Source organism: Mobula hypostoma, chromosome 31 (assembly GCF_963921235.1).
Source record: "Mobula hypostoma chromosome 31, sMobHyp1.1, whole genome shotgun sequence".
NCBI lineage: Eukaryota > Metazoa > Chordata > Chondrichthyes > Myliobatiformes > Myliobatidae > Mobula > Mobula hypostoma.
The window spans coordinates 6,050,061-6,066,553 of record NC_086127.1 but is presented as its reverse complement, the minus strand read 5'-3'; the positions used below and the strand labels follow the sequence as shown (position 1 = coordinate 6,066,553).

General features: G+C 54.3%; 1 protein-coding gene across 1 annotated transcript in view; it reads left to right on the top strand.

Moving 5' to 3' along the window:
• Positions 1-16,493, top strand: part of LOC134339983 (uncharacterized) — a 64,207-nt gene that overhangs the window by 7,327 nt on the left and 40,387 nt on the right. The window contains exon 2 of the mRNA XM_063036814.1: positions 4,527-4,652. Coding sequence (XP_062892884.1) covers positions 4,527-4,652 — 126 coding nt within the window. The remainder of the gene's footprint in view (positions 1-4,526; positions 4,653-16,493) is intronic.

The window sequence follows — 16,493 nt, the reverse complement described above, 5'->3', positions numbered from 1 at the left end:
ATCGCCCAAGCGTGTAACGCACAAGGCCCATGAAGAAGAAGAAGATATACAAACCAGTGACGAACGCAATTACTTCACTACAAATAGACAATACACATTAAACCAAAATGTTTCCATCTTTGTCAATGGTGGCAATGACAACCAACCACCGCCACCCGCGGAGCCCAACGGTTCCGGAACGCCTCTACGGTCACCGTGGACTGCGCGTGTTCCCTCTCAATATTTACCCGGGCACGAACATAGCCCCTAAACATTGCCAGGCAGTCCGCCTGGGGAGATCTTCCCGCCACCCTTTTCCAAGACCCACGGATGGCAGTTTTCGACAGCCCCAGGAGCAAGTTGACAAGGACATCCTCATCCCTCTGTGCCCCCTGCCTTACTGGATAAATTGGGTGGGACTGAAATGCAACCAGAAGGCGAGAAGCAGCCCATGCAAATACGCGAAAAGGGGCTGCAGTCTCTCACACTCCATGTACATGTGGTACTCGGTCTCCTCCAGCCCGCAGAAGTGAGATGCGGCCTCCAGCCGAGATCCCCAAGGTGCATGGGAAGAACCCCCTCATAAAGGGAATTCCAGTGGGGACCCCCCTCACCTCCAGGTAGAAAGACCGACCGCCATGGCGTGTCGGGACAGTCGACAGAGCCAGGAAGTGGAGGGTGAGGTACCTCCTGCCTGCATCCCTGAATGGGATTGTGGGTGTCGATGAGAGACGGCTCAAGTTGTGTGGATTCGTCTCTCGGGCAAGGCTGCGGGGCCTGGGCCCGACGAGCAGCTCAGCTTGAGTCGATCCACACACCTGAGCCGCACCGACATCCGCTGAGGCAGGGCAAGGGTCGGCCAGGACACCGCCCTCTGCCAGAGGAGGGGATTCCCGGCCTGAGGCAACCATGTTCCAGACTCTCAGTAGGTCCTGATAGAAGCCGGGCAGCGTCTGCAAAGCAGCACGGCTGACGCCCGCCGGTGGTAGCTGCATATCTTCGTGAAGACAGCAGCCCCTCCGGAGGAAGAAAGTTGCCAACACGTGCCACCTGGGAGGGTGCTCGGCGTACAGGAATCTCTGCAGAGTCCTGAGGCGGAGAGCCGCCAGTCATGTGCATACACACACCAGCGACTGTCCGCCCTCTCCTACTAGGAGACTCAGAACTGCTGCAGAGACCCAATGTTTCCTGTTTCCCCAGAAGAAGTCCAGTAACTTCCTCTGCATTCTCGCAACAAAAGGGGCAGCGGGGGGCCAAGGTGACCATCCGGTACCACAACATGGAGGCCACCAGCTGGTTTATGACCACCACCCTGCCTCGATAGGAAAGCACCCTGAGAAGGCCTGACCAGCGCCCTAGCCGGCCCATGACCTATGTCTCCAGGTCCTGCCAGTTCGCCAGCCAGGTCTCCCCAGAAGGACTCAGGTAGACTCCCAGATAGAGAAGGCGTCTGGTGCTCCACTCAAAAGCCCTCATCTCCTCCGGCAGGGACTCCACCTGCCACTGGCCTAGAGTCCGGAATATTTCACCCAGTTGATCCTGGCGGAGGATGCCGCCGAGAAAACATCTTGGCACTCGCGCATCCTCCGCAGGTCACAGGGGTCTGTCATCATGAGGAGTACGTCATCGGCGTAGGCTGAGAGGACGACCCCCATGTCCGGTTCGCGCAGAACCAGACCTGTCAGCCTTTGCCGAAGAAGGCTGAGGAATGGCTCGACACAGATCGCATACAGGTGACCGGACATGGGGCACCCTTGACGCACTCCTCTTCGGAAGTGGATAGGTCCTGTCAATGATCCATTAATCTTAACTAGGCACTCTGCGGCAGAGTACAGGAGCCGAACTCGGGCCACAAAGTGTGGTCCGAGCCCAAAAGCCTGCAGGGTGCCCAGCAGGAAACAGTGGTCCACCCGGTCAAACGCCTTCTCCTGGTAAAGAGAAAGAAATGCTGCCGGGGTCCCAGTCTCCTGGAGTAGGTGGATCAGGTCCCGTACTAGGTGGACATTGTCCTGGATGGAGCAGCCCGGGACTGTGTAAGATTGGTCAGGATGGACCACCTGTCCAATTACCGAACCCAGATGGTTGGCCATTGCCCGGGCGAAGATCTTGTAGTCCGCGCACAAGAGGGAGACCGGCCGCCAGTTCTTTAGCAGGCGGAGGTCTCCCTTCTTGGGCAGTAGGACCACAACAGCTCTTCGCCATGAGAGGGGCATTTCTCCGGTGGCTAGGCTCTCCCCTAGGACAAGGCTGTAATCATACCCCAGGACATCCCAAAAAGCCTGATAAAACTCAACACTCAGTTCATCCAAGCCAGGGGACTTGCCCCTCTGGAGTTGCTGAAGGGCAGTGGTCAGGGGGGCATCCAGACGCCCTACATCCTGTGAGTTGACCTTCGGCAAACCGTTCCAGACCTCATTTCACACCTCTCCATTTGATGGCTTCGGTGAAAATAAGGACCGATACAATGAGCGGACTGCTTTATTGATTCCATCAGGGTCCGTGAAGGAGGAGGCAACAGCAGCCAGTAACTCCGTAACCTGCTTTTGGACTCCCCGCCACCTCTCCAATGAGTAGAAGAAGGGTGAGCCACGGTCCAAATCCTGCAGCATTTGGATCCATGACCTCATGTACGCACCTCGGGACTGCTGGAGCTGCAGGTTCCTTAGTGTGTCCTTCTTCTCCTGGTATTCCTGCCATAGAATTTGGCAGAGAGGGAGCTTCACTCTGTGTCTGACCCCGGGAGTGTGTGATGGGACGGTGCGGAGGGAGATTCACTCTGTGTCTGACCCCGGGAGTGTGTGATGGGACGGTGTGGAGGGAGATTCACTCTGTGTCTGACCCCGGGAGTGTGTGATGGGACGGTGCGGGGGGAGATTCACTCTGTGTCTGACCCCGGGAGTGTGTGGTGGGACGGTGCGGGGGGAGATTCACTCTGTGTCTGACCCCGGGAGTGTGTGATGGGACGGTTGGGGAGGGAGATTCACTCTGTGTCTGACCCCGGGAGTGTGTGATGGGACGGTGCGGAGGGAGATTCACTCTGTGTCTGACCCCGGGAGTGTGTGATGGGACGGTGCGGGGGGAGATTCACTCTGTGTCTGACCCCGGGAGTGTGTGATGGGACGGTGTGGAGGGAGATTCACTCTGTGTCTGACCCCGGGAGTGTGTGATGGGATGGTGTGGAGGGAGCTTCACTCTGTGTCTGACTCTGGGAGTGTGTGATGGGACGGTGCGGAGGGAGCTTCACTCTGTGTCTGACCCCGGGAGTGTGTGATGGGACGGTGTGGAGGGAGCTTCACTCTGTGTCTGACCCCGGGAGTGTGTGATGGGACGGTGCGGAGGGAGATTCACTCTGTGTCTGACCCCGCGAGTGTGTGATGGGACGGTGTGGGGGGAGCTTCACTCTGTGCCTGACCCCAGAAGTGTGTGATGGGACGGTGTGGAGGGAGATTCACTCTGTGTCTGACCCCGGTAGTGTGTGATGGGACGGTGCGGAGGGAGCTTCACTCTGTGTCTGACCCCGGGAGTGTGCGATGGGGCGGTGCGGAGGGAGCTTCACTCTGTGTCTGACCCCGGGAGTGTGTGATGGGATGGTGCGGGGGGAGATTCACTCTGTGTCTGACCCCGGGAGCGTGCGATGGGACGGTGTGGAGGAATATTCACTCCGTGTCTGACCCCGGGAGTGTGTGATGGGACAGTGCGGAGGGAGCTTCACTTTGTGTCTGACCCCGGGAGTGTGTGATGGGACGGTGCGGGGGGAGATTCACTCTGTGTCTGACCCCGGGAGCGTGCGATGGGACGGTGTGGAGGAATATTCACTCCGTGTTTGACCCCGGGAGTGTGTGATGGGACGGTGCGGAGGGAGCTTCACTCTGTGTCTGACCCCGGGAGTGTGTGATGGGACGGTGCGGAGGGAGATTCACTTTGTGTCTGCTCCCGGGAGTGTGTGATGGGACGGTGCGGAGGGAGATTCACTCAGTGTGTGATGGGACGGTGCGGAGGGAGCTTCACTCTGTGTCTGACCCCGGGAGTGTGTGATGGGACGGTGTGGAGGGAGTTTCACTGTGTGTCTGACCCCGGGAGTGTGCGATGGGACGTTGTGGAGGGAGCTTCACTCTGTGTCTGACCCCGGGAGTGTGTGGTGGGACGGTACGGAGGGAGCTTCACTCTGTGTCTGACCCCGGGAGTGTGTGGAGGGAGCTTCACTCTGTGTCTGACCCCGGGAGTGTGTGATGGGACGGTGCGGAGGGAGCTTCACTCTGTGTCTGACCCCGGGAGTGTGTGATGGGACGGTGCGGAGGGAGATTCACTCTGTGTCTGACCCCGGGAGTGTGTGATGAGACGGTGTGGAGGGAGCTTCACTCTGTGTCTGACCCCGGGAGTGTGTGATGGGACGGTGCGGAGGGAGCTTCACACTGTGTCTGACCCCGGGAGTGTGTGATGGGACGGTGCGGAGGGAGCTTCACTCTGTGTCTGACCCCGGGAGTGTGTAATGTAACGGCGTGAAGGGATTTATGTTCACTCTGATCCTCTTTCTCTCTGCCCTGAAGGTTTTCGCCATGTGGAACATTGTTCCGACGGCAAGGAGACTGAATGCCTACCCTGCGAGTCCGGAGAGTACATGGACTTACTGAATTTTATGCCCAACTGTTTGCGATGTTCACAGTGTGAAACCGGTAAGTGGTGTGGCTGGCTGATGTCTGTCGCAGTGTGCTGCTGGCCTCTGCGAATAGCCACCTCATCTCTCTCTCTTACCTCGACCTCAGTATAGACATGACAGTCCCCTACGCTGTCCCCACATCAATCTCACTCTTACCTCACACATCTAAGAGATTCTGAAATGCCCCTCTTGTACCAGACTCAATCACCAGCCCTGGCAGGGAATTCCACAGCCGCCCCCCTCAACCTGCCTCCGACATCCACCCTATAATTTCCTCCAGTCGCGTTAAAATTACACCCCCTGGTATTAGCCACTTCCTCCTTGGTAAAATGTTTCTGGCTGCCTACTCGATCTATGCCTCTTACCATCTTGTACACCTCTATCAAGTCACCTCTCATCCTCCTTCACTCCAAAGAGAAAAGCCCTCACTCACTTGGTGGATAATCATTGGAGATTAATCGAGCTGCTTCCTGGTAAATCTCCTCCGCACACTCTCTACAGCTTCCTCATCCTTCCTATAATATAGCTTCTCATTCCTCCTCCAATCCCCCCTCTGGCTACCACCATCACACCCCCACCCCACCATCGTTTCTTTCCGAGGTCAAGCCCCCGCTCTTCCTTTGGGCCTCAATCTGTGACCACCTAGGATCTGCTCTCTTCTCTCTGCTGCTGCCAGCAGGACGAAGGTTTAGAATCCTCGGGACTCGCGCCACCAGGTTCAGGAACAGTTACTACCCCTCAACCATCAGGCTCGTGAAGCAAAGGGGATAACTTCACTCAACTTCACTCACCCCCATCACTGAAATGTCCTCACAACCCATGGACTCACTTTCAAGGGCTCTTCGTCTCATGTTCTCGGTATTCATTGTTTATTCCTTTATCATTATTATTTCTTTCTGTTTGTGTTTGCACAGTTTGTTGTCTTCTGCACTCTGGTTGAATGGCCTAACTGGTCGGTCTTTCATTGATTCTGTGACGGTTATTAGCCTATGAGTATGCCCACAAGAAAATAAATCTTGGAGATGTATGTGGTGATATAGATTTAGAAAACCTACAGCAAAATACAGGCCCTTCGGCCCACAAAGCTTTGCCGAACATGTCCTTACTTTAGAAATTACTTAGGGTTATACATAACCCTCTATTTTTCTAAGCTCCATGTACTTATCCAGGAGTCTCTTAAAAGACCCTATCGTATCCGCCTCCACCACCGTTGTCGGCAGCCCATTCCATGCACTCACCACTCTCTGAGTGAAAAAAACACAAACTCAACCCTGGCATCTCCTGTGTACCCACTCCCAAGCACCTTAAAACTGGGCCCTCTTGTGGCAGCCATTTCAGCCCTGGGGAAAAGCCTCTGACTATCCACACGATCAATGCCTCTCATTATCTTTCACACCTCTATCAGGTCACCTCTCATCCTCCATCGCTCCAAGGACAAAAGGTTCAGTTCACTGAACCTATTCTCATAAGGTATGCTCCCCAATCCAGGCAACATTCTTGTAAATCTCCTCTGCACCCTTTCTATGGTTTCCACATCCTTCCTGTCGCGAGGTGACCAGAACTGAGCACAGTACTCCAAGTGGGGTCTGACCAGGGTCCTGTATCGCTGCAACGTTACCTCTCGGCTCTTAAACTCAATAGTAGGGTTGATGAAGGCCAATGCTCTATATGCCTTCTTAACCACAGAGTCAACCTGCACAGCAGCTTTGAGGGTCCTATGGACTCGGACCCCAAGTTCCCTCTGATCCTCCACACTGCCAAGAGTCTTACCATTAATACTATATTCTGCCATCATATTTGACCTAACAAAATGAACCACCTCACACTTATCTGGGTTGAACTCCATCTGCCTCTTTTCAGCCCAGTTTTGCATCCTATCAATGTCCTGCTGTAACCTCTGACAGCCCTCCACACTATCCACAACACCTCCAACCTTTGGGTCATCAGCAATTTTATTAACCCATCCCTCTACTTCCTCATCCAGGTCATTTATAAAAGTCACAAAGAGAAGGGGTCCCAGAACAGATCCCTGAAGCACACCACTGGTCACCGACCTCCATGCAGAATATGACCCGTCTACAACCACTCTTTGCCTTCTGTGGACAAGCCACTTCTGGATCCACAAAGCAATGTCCCCTTGGATCCCAGGCCTCCTTACTTTCTCAATAAGCCTTGCATGGGGTACCTATCAAATGCCTTGCTGAAATCCATATACACTATATCTACTGCTCTACCTTCATCAATGTGTTTAGTCATATCCTCAAAAAATTCAATCAGGCTCGTAAGACATGACCTGCCTTTGACAAAGCCATGCTGACTATCTCTAATCATATTATGCCTCTCCAAATGTTCATAAATCCTGCCTCTTAGGATCTTTCTCCATCAACTTACCAACCACTGAAGTAAGACTCACTGGTCTATAATTTCCTGGGTTATCTCTCGTCCCTTTCTTGAATAAAGGAACAACATCTGCAACCCTCCAATCCTCCGGAACCTCTCATGTCCCCATTGATGATGCAAAGATCATCATCATCAACAATCTCCTCCCTCGCTTCCCACAGTAGCCTGGGGTACATCTCATCTGGTCCTGGTGACTTATTCAACTTGATGCTTTTCAAAAGCTCCAGCACATCCTCTTTCTTAATATCTACATGCTCAAGCTTTTCAGTCCACTGTAAGTCATCCCTACAATCGCCAAGATCCTTTTCCACAGTGAATACTGAAGCAAAGTATTGATTAAGCACCTCTGCCGTCACCTCCGGTTCTATACACACTTTTCCACTGTCACACTTGATCGGTCCTATTCTTTCATGTCTTCTCCTCTTGCTCTTCACATATTTGTAGAATGCCTTGGGGTTTTCCTTGATCTTGCCCACCAAGGCCTTCTCATGGCCCCTTCTGGCTCTCCGAATTTCTTTCTTAAGCTACCTACTAGCCTTATAATCTCCTAGATCTCCATCATTACCCAGTTTTTTGAAACTTTTGTAAGCTTTTCTTTTCCTCTTGACAACATTTACAACAGCCTTTGTACACCACGGTTCCTGTACCCTACCATCCTTTCCCTGTCTCATTGGAACGTACCTATGCAGAACTCCAAGCAAGTATCCCCTGAACATTTGCCAATTTTTCTCCACACATTTCCCCGAGAACATCTGTTCCCAATTTACGCTTCCACGTTCCTGCCTGATAACCTCATATTTCCCCTTATTCCAATTAAACGCTTTCCTAACTTGTCTGTTCCTATCCCTCTCTAATGCTATGGTAAAGGAGATGCTCTCCAAAATGCTCTCCCACTGAGAGATCTGGCACCTGACCAGGTTCATTTCCCATTACCAGATCAAGTACAGCCTCTCCTCTTGTAGGCTTATCTACATACTGCGTCAAGAAACCTTCCTGAACACACCTAACAAACTCCACCCCATCTAAACCCCCCACTCTAGGGACATGCCAATCGATATTTGGGAAATTAAAATCTCCCACCACGACAACCCTGTTATTATTACACCCTTCCAGATTCTGTCTCCCTATCTGCTCCTCGATGTCCCTGTTACTATTAGATGGTCTTTAAAAAACAGCCAGTAGATTTATTGACCCCTTCCTGTTCCTAACTTCCACCCACAGAGACTCCGTAGACAATCCTTCCATGTCTTCCTCCTTTTCTGCAGCCATAACACGATTATCTCTGATCAACAGTGCCATGCCCCCACCTCTTTTGCCTCCCTCCCTGTCCTTTCTGAAACATCTAAAGCCTGGCACATGAAGTAACCATTCCTGTCCCTGAGCCATCCAAGTCTCTGTAATGGCCACAACATCACAGCTCCAAGTACTGATCCACGCTCTAAGCTCATCCACTTTGTTCACAACACCTCTTGCATTAAAATAGACACATCTCAAACCATTGGTCTGAGCGCGTCACTTCTCTATCACCCGCCTATCTTCCCTCCCACACTGTCTACAAGCTTTCTCTATTCATGAGCCAACCTCCAGTCTCTTCAGTTCAGTTCCCTCCCCACAACCATTCTACTTTAAACTCTCCCCAGTAGCCTTAGCAAACCTCCCCACCAGGATATTGGTCCCCCTCGGATTCAAGTACAACCCATCCTTTTTGTACAGGTCACACCTGCCCCAAAAGAGGTCCCAATGATCACTGCCCCCTGCTCCAATCCCTCAGCCACACATTTATCCTCCACCTCATTCTATTCCTATACTCACTGTTACGTGGCACAGGCAGTAATCCCGAGATTACTACCTTTGAGGTCCTGCTTCTCAACTTCCTTCATAACTCCCTGTAGTCTGTTTTCAGGACCTCCTCCCTTTTCCTACATAAGTCATTGGTACCAATATGCAGCACGACCTCTGGCTGATCTCCTTCTCACTTCAGGATCTTGTGGACGCGATCAGAAACATCCTAGACCCTGGCACCTGGGAGGCAAACTACCATCTGTGCTTCTTTCCTGCATTCATAAAATTGTCTGTCTAACCCCCTAACTATAGAGTCTCTTATCACTGCTGCCATCCTCTTCCTTTCCCTACCCTTCTGAGCCACAGGTCCAGACTCTGTGCGAGAGGCGCGACCACTGTTGCTTCCCCCAGGCAGGCTGCCCCCCCCCCCCCACCAACAGTGCTCAAACAGGAGTACTTATTGTCAAGGGGTACAGCCACAGGGATACTCTAGTGTCTGTCTCCTGTCCTTCCCTCTCCTGACTGTTACCCACTTCTCTGTCTCCTGTGGTCCTGGTGTGACTACCTGCCTATAGCTCCTCTCTATCACCTCCTCGCTCTCCCTAACCAGGCGAAGGTCATCGAGCTGTATCTCCAGTTCTCTAACCTGATCCCTAAGGATCTGCAGCTCGACGCACCTGGTGCAGATGTGGCCGTCCAGGAGGCTGGGAGTCTCCAGCACTTCCCACATCAGAACACCGGCCTCACACACATTCTTCCTGTCTCTATTCCACACAGGCAACCTACCTCGCCTCGACCCGTTATTGCCTAAGCCCCGTTGAGCCAAAGCCCTCCTACTTTGTCTCCCTCTAAGTTGCCTGCTCTGGAAAGCTATCTTCTTTTTAAACTCCTCTTGCTGTTCTCACTGGCTGACGTAAATGCGCTTGTGCAGTCGTGCCTTGATCAAACTGCTGAAGAGAGGATTGAGCTCAAGTCTCAGGCGTATATATGTTTAACTAGGGTACCTCTGACTTCCACCATACTATATATTACCATATGGTTTCCCACTTACCAAATGGCACTCACTGCCACTCAGCCAAGTAACTATTAATACACGCTCTGAAACTTTTCGATGATTTTAAGTTCCCTGGCCCCCACTGCTTTATTTTCACCATGGATGTCCAGTCCCTATATACTTCCATCCCCCATCAGGATGGTCTCAAAGCTCTCCGCTTCTTTTTGGATTCCAGACCTAATCAATTCCCCTCTACCACCACTCTGCTCCGTCTAGCGGAATTAGTCCTTACTCTTAATAATTTCTCCTTTGGCTCCTCCCACTTCCTCCAAACTAAAGGTGTAGCTATGGGCACCCGTATGGGTCCCAGCTATGCCTGCCTTTTTGCTGGCTTTGTGGAACAATCTATGTTCCGTGCCTATTCTGGTATCTGTCCCCTACTTTTCCTTCACTAGGTCGACGACTGCATTGGTGCTGCTTCCTGCACGCATGCTGAGCTCGTTGACTTTATTAACTTTGCCTCCAACTTTCACCCTGCCCTCAAGTTTACCTGGTCCATTTCTGGCACCTCCCTTCCCTTTCTAGATCTTTCTGTCTCTGTCTCTGGAGACAGCTTATCCACTGATGTCTACTATAAGCCTACTGACTCTCACAGCTATCTGGACTATTCCTCTTCTCACCCTGTCTCTTGCAAAAATGCCATCCCCTTCTCGCAATTCCTCCGTCTCTGCCGCATCTGCTCTCAGGATCAGGCTTTTCATTCTAGGACGAGGGAGATGTCTTCCTTTTTTAAAGAAAGGGGCTTCCCTTCCTCCACTATCAACTCTGCTCTCAAACGCATCTCCCCCATTTCACACACATCTGCTCTCACTCCATCCTCCCACCACCGCACTAGGAATAGGGTTCCCCTGGTCCTCACCTACCACCCCACCAGCCTCAGGGTCCAACATATAATTCTCCGTAACTTCTGCCACCTCCAACGGGATCCCACCACCAAGCACATCTTTCCCTCCCCCCTCTCTCTGCTTTCCGCAGGGATCGCTCCCGATGCGACTCCCTTGTCCATTCGTCCGCCCCATCCCTCCCCACTGATCTCCCTCCTGGCACTTATCCTTGTAAGCGGAACAAGTGCTACGCATGCCCTTACACTTCCTCCCTTCAGGGCCCCAGACAGTCCTTCCAGGTGAGGCGACACTTCACTTCTGAGTCGGCTGGGGTGATATACTGCGTCCGGTGCTCCCGATGTGGCCTTCTATATATTGGCGAGACCCGACGCAGACTGGGAGACCGCTTTGCTGAACACCTACGCTCTGTCCGCCAGAGAAAGCAGGATCTCCCAGTGGCCACACATTTCAATTCCACATCCCATTCCCATTCTGACATGTCTATCCACGGCCTCCTCTACTGTATAGATGAAGCCACACTCAGGCTGGAGGAACAACACCTTATATTCTGTCCGGGTAGCCTCCAACCTGACGGCATGAATATTGACTTCTCTAACTTCAGTTAATACCCCACCTCCCCCTCGTACCCCATCCGTTATTTATTTAATTTTTCTCTCTCTCTCTCTCTCTGTCCCTCTCACTATACCCCTTGGGCTTCCCCTTTTCCTTCTCCCGGGACCTCCTGTTCTATGATCCTCTCATATCCCCTTTGCCAATCACCTGTCCAGCTCTTGGCTCCATCCCTCCCCCTCCTGTCTTCTCCTATCATTTTGGATCTCCCCCTCCCACTTTCAAATCTCTTACTCACTCTTCCTTCAGTTAGTCCTGACGAAGGGTCTCGGCCTGAAACGTCGACTGCACCTCTTCCTAGAGATGCTGCCTGGCCTGCTGTGTTCACCAGCATTTTGTGTGTGTGTTGTTATCAATACAAAGCTAAGTTTTCTTATTTCCATTCCCAAACTGCCTTCCTACTTCAACAAACGGAGCGTGCTGTGCGTAACTCTTGGGCACCCTAGCCCACATAAGTACTTTGATGATCAATTTATTTCGAGGGGTTTTTTTTTGACTCATTCTCCCACACACTTCCCCACTTTCCCCACAGCTGCCTGCGGGTGGGGACTTCCCCCCCCCACCCCCAGGGAGAGGTGAGGAATGTCTCCCCCGGGCTCTGCTGCTGCCCTGCCCAGTTGAGAACACGAGTTTGCTCAACTAAACCATCGCCATGGTGAAGCTCTCCCCCCACCGCCTCAAATACTGATGGGGTTGCCATGGCAACATGGTGACAGACTTTTCCCCTCCAGGTCAGCGGAACAGAAGAGCCGGTCACTCGTTCGGGAAACGGGGTGGTGCGAGCGCGCATCCTGTTACTGTTTGACCTCGTTCCGTGTGCAAGACAGAGTTTCACAGCGACGGGGAGGGGTGTCGAGTCTAAAGGGTTTGCTGTGGGGAGCGAGGGGTGAGGGAGAACGAGCAGGGTCACAGATACCAGTCGGGACTGGAGAAGTGGACAGACAGAGAGGTGGGTGCAGGAGCTAAAGGGCTTTTATACACACATGGAACACAGGAGGGGCAGGAGGGGCTCACAGAGACGGTGAGGGGGGTAGGGGAGAGAGGAGGTTACAGAGACAGGGAGGTGTGTAGGGGAGAGAGGGAGTTACAGAGACAGGGATGGGTGTAGGGGAGAGAGGGGGTTACAGAGACAGGGAGGTGTGTAGGGGAGAGAGGGAGTTACAGAGACAGGGAGGGGTGTAGGGGAGAGAGGGGGTTACAGAAACAGGGAGGGGTGTAGGGGAGAGAGGGGGTTACAGAAACAGGGAGGTGTGTAGGGGAGAGAGGGAGTTACAGAGACAGGGAGGGGTGTAGGGGAGAGAGGGGGTTACAGAGACAGGGAGGATGTAGGGGAGAGAGGGGGTTACAGAGACAGGGAGGTGTGTAGGGGAGAGAGGGAGTTACAGAGACAGGGATGGGTGTAGGGGAGAGAGGGGGTTACAGAGACAGGGAGGTGTGTAGGGGAGAGAGGGGGTTACAGAGACAGGGATGGGTGTAGGGGAGAGAGGGGGTTACAGAGACAGGGATGGGTGTAGGGGAGAGAGGGGGTTACAGAGACGGAGGTGTGTAGGGGAGAGAGGGGGTTACAGAGACAGGGATGGGTGTAGGGGAGAGAGGGGGTTACAGAGACAGGGAGGGGTGTAGGGGAGGGAGGGGGTTACAGAGACAGGGATGGGTGTAGGGGAGAGAGGGGATTACAGAGACAGGGAGGTGTGTAGGGGAGAGAGGGAGTTACAGAGACAGGGAGGGGTGTAGGGGAGAGAGGGGGTTACAGAAACAGGGAGGGGTGTAGGGGAGAGGGGGTTACAGAAACAGGGAGGTGTGTAGGGGAGAGAGGGAGTTACAGAGACAGGGAGGGGTGTAGGGGAGAGAGGGGGTTACAGAGACAGGGAGGGGTGTAGGGGAGAGAGGGGGTTACAGAGACAGGGAGGGGTGTAGGGGAGAGAGGTGGTTACAGAGACAGGGAGGGGTGTAGGGGAGAGAGGGAGTTACAGAGACAGGGAGGGGTGCAGGGGAGAGAGGGGGTTACAGAAACAGGGAGGGGTGTAGGGGAGAGAGGGGGTTACAGAAACAGGGAGGTGTGTAGGGGAGAGAGTGAGATACAGAGACAGGGAGGGGTGTAGGGTAGAGAGGGAGTTACAGAGACTGGGAGGGGTGTAGGGGAGAGGGGGGTTACAGAGACAGGGAGGGGTGTAGGGGCCAGAGGGGGTCACAGAGACAGATAGGGGTGTAGGGGAGAGAGGGGGTCACAGAGACAGGGAGGTGTGCAGGGGAGAGAAGGGTTACAGAGACAGGGAGGCGTGTAGGGGATAGAGGGAGTTACAGAGACTGTGAGGGGTTTAGGGGAGAGAGGGGGGTTAAAGAGACAGGGAGGGGTGTAGGGGAGAGAGGGGTTCACAGAATCGGAGGAGTGTAGGGGAGAGAGGGAGTTACAGAGACAGGGAGGGGTGTAGGGGAGAGAGGGGGTTACAGACAGGGAGGGGTGTAGGGGAGAGAGCGAGTTACAGAGACTGGGAGGAGTGTAGAGGAGAGAAGGGGTCACAGAGACAGGGAGGAGTGTAGGGGAGAGAGGGAGTTACAGAGACTGGGAGGGGTGTAGGGGAGAGGGGGGTTACAGAGACAGGGAGGGGTGTAGGGGAGAGAGGGGGTTACAGAGACTGGGAGGGGTGTAGGGGAGAGAGGGGGTTACAGAAACAGGGAGGTGTGTAGGGGAGAGAGGGAGTTACAGAGACAGGGAGGGGTGTAGGGGAGAGAGGGGGTTACAGAGACAGGGAGGGGTGTAGGGGAGAGAGGGGGTTACAGAGACAGGGAGGTGTGTAGGGGAGAGAGGGAGTTACAGAGACAGGGATGGGTGTAGGGGAGAGAGGGGGTTACAGAGACAGGGAGGTGTGTAGGGGAGAGAGGGGGTTACAGAGACAGGGATGGGTGTAGGGGAGAGAGGGGGTTACAGAGACAGGGAGGGGTGTAGGGGAGAGAGGGGGTTACAGAGACAGGGATGGGTGCAGGGGAGAGAGGGGGTTAAAGAGACAGGGAGGTGTGTAGGGGAGAGAGGGAGTTACAGAGACAGGGAGGGGTGTAGGAGAGAGAGGGGGTTACAGAAACAGGGAGGGGTGTAGGGGAGAGAGGGGGTTACAGAAACAGGGAGGTGTGTAGGGGAGAGAGGGAGTTACAGAGACAGGGAGGGGTGTAGGGGAGAGAGGGAGTTACAGAGACAGGGAGGGGTGTAGGGTAGAGAGGGAGTTACAGAGACTGGGAGGGGTGTAGGGGAGAGGGGGTTTACAGAGACAGGGAGGCGTGTAGGGGCCAGAGGGGGTCACAGAGACAGGGAGGGGTGTAGGGGAGAGAGGGGGTCACAGAGACAGGGAGGTGTGCAGGGGAGAGAAGGGTTACAGAGACAGGGAGGCGTGTAGGGGATAGAGGGAGTTACAGAGACTGGGAGGGGTTTAGGGGAGAGAGGGGGGTTACAGAGACAGGGAGGGGTGTAGGGAAGAGAGGGGTTCACAGAGACGGAGAAGTGTAGGGGAGAGAGGGAGTTACAGAGACTGGGAGGGGTGTAGGGGAGAGAGGGGGTTACAGAGAGGGAGGGGTGTAGGGGAGAGAGCGAGTTACAGAGACTGGGAGGAGTGTAGAGGAGAGAGGGGGTCACAGACACAGGGAGGAGTGTACGGGAGCGAGGGAGTTACAGAGACTGGGAGGGGTGTAGGGGAGAGGGGGGTTACAGAGACAGGGAGGTGTGTAGGGGAGAGAGGGAGTTACAGAGACAAGGAGGGGTGTAGGGGAGAGAGGTGGTTACAGAGACAGGGAGGGGTGCAGGGGAGAGAGGGGGTCGCAGAGACAGGGAGGTGTGCAGGGGAGAGAAGGGTTACAGAGACAGGGAGGCGTGTAGGGGAGAGAGGGGGTCACAGAGACAGGGAGGTGTGCAGGGGAGAGAAGGGTTACAGAGACAGGGAGGCGTGTAGGGGAGAGAGGGGGTCACAGAGACAGGGAGGAGTGTAGGGGATAGAGGGAGTTACAGAGACTGGGAGGGGTTTAGGGGAGAGAGGGGTTATAGAGACAGGGAAGGGTGTAGGGGAAAGAGGGGTTAACAGAGACGGAGGAGTGTAGGGGAGAGAGGGAGTTACAGAGACTGGGAGGGGTGTAGGGGAGAGAGGGGGTTACAGACAGGGAGGGGTGTAGGGGAGAGAGGGGGTTACAGAGACAGGGAGGGGTGTATTGGAGAGAGGGGGTCACAGAGACAGGGAGGAGTGTAGGGGAGAGAGGGAGTTACAGAGACTGGGAGGGGTGTAGGGGAGAGGGGGGTTACAGAGACAGGGAGGGGTTTAGGGGAGAGAGCGGGTAACAGACAGGCAGGGGTGTAGGGGAGAGAGGCGGTTACAGAGACAGGGAGGGGTGTAGGGGAGAGAGGGGGTTACAGAGACTGGGAGGGGTGTAGGGGAGAGAGGGGGTTACAGAGACACGGAGGGGTGTAGGGGAGAGAGGTGGTTACAGAGACAGGGAGGGGTGTAGTAGAGTGAGGGAGTTACAGTGACAGGGAGGGGTGCAGGGGAGAGAGGGGGTTACAGAAACAGGGAGGGGTGTAGGGGAGAGAGGGGGTTACAGAGACAGGGAGGTGTGTAGGGGAGAGAGGGAGTTACAGAGACAAGGAGGGGTGCAGGGGAGAGTGGGAGTTACAGAGACAGGGAGGGGTTTAGGGGAGAGAGGGGGTTACAGAAACACGGAGGTGTGTAGGGGAGAGAGGGAGTTACAGAGACAAGGAGGGGTGCAGGGGAGAGAGGGGGTTACAGAGACGGAGGGGTGTAGGGGAGAGAAGGGTTATAGAGACAGGGAGGCGTGTAGGGGAGAAAGGGGTCACAGAGACAGGGATTAGTGTAGGGGAGAGAGGGAGTTACAGAGACTGGGAGGGGTGTTGGGGAGAGGGGGTTACAGAGACAGGGAGGGGTGTAGGGGCCAGAGGGCGTCACAGAGACAGGGAGGGGTGTAGCGGAGAGAGGGGGTTACAGAAACAGGGAGGTGTGTAGGGGAGAGAGGGGGTTACAGAGACAGGGAAGCGGGTAGGGGAGAGAGGGGATTACAGAGACAGGGAGGGGTGTAGGGGAGAGAGGGGGTCACAGAGAAATGTAGGAGTGTAGGGGAGAGAGGGAGTTACAGAGACTGGGAGGGGTGTAGGGGAGAGAGGGGGTTACAGAGA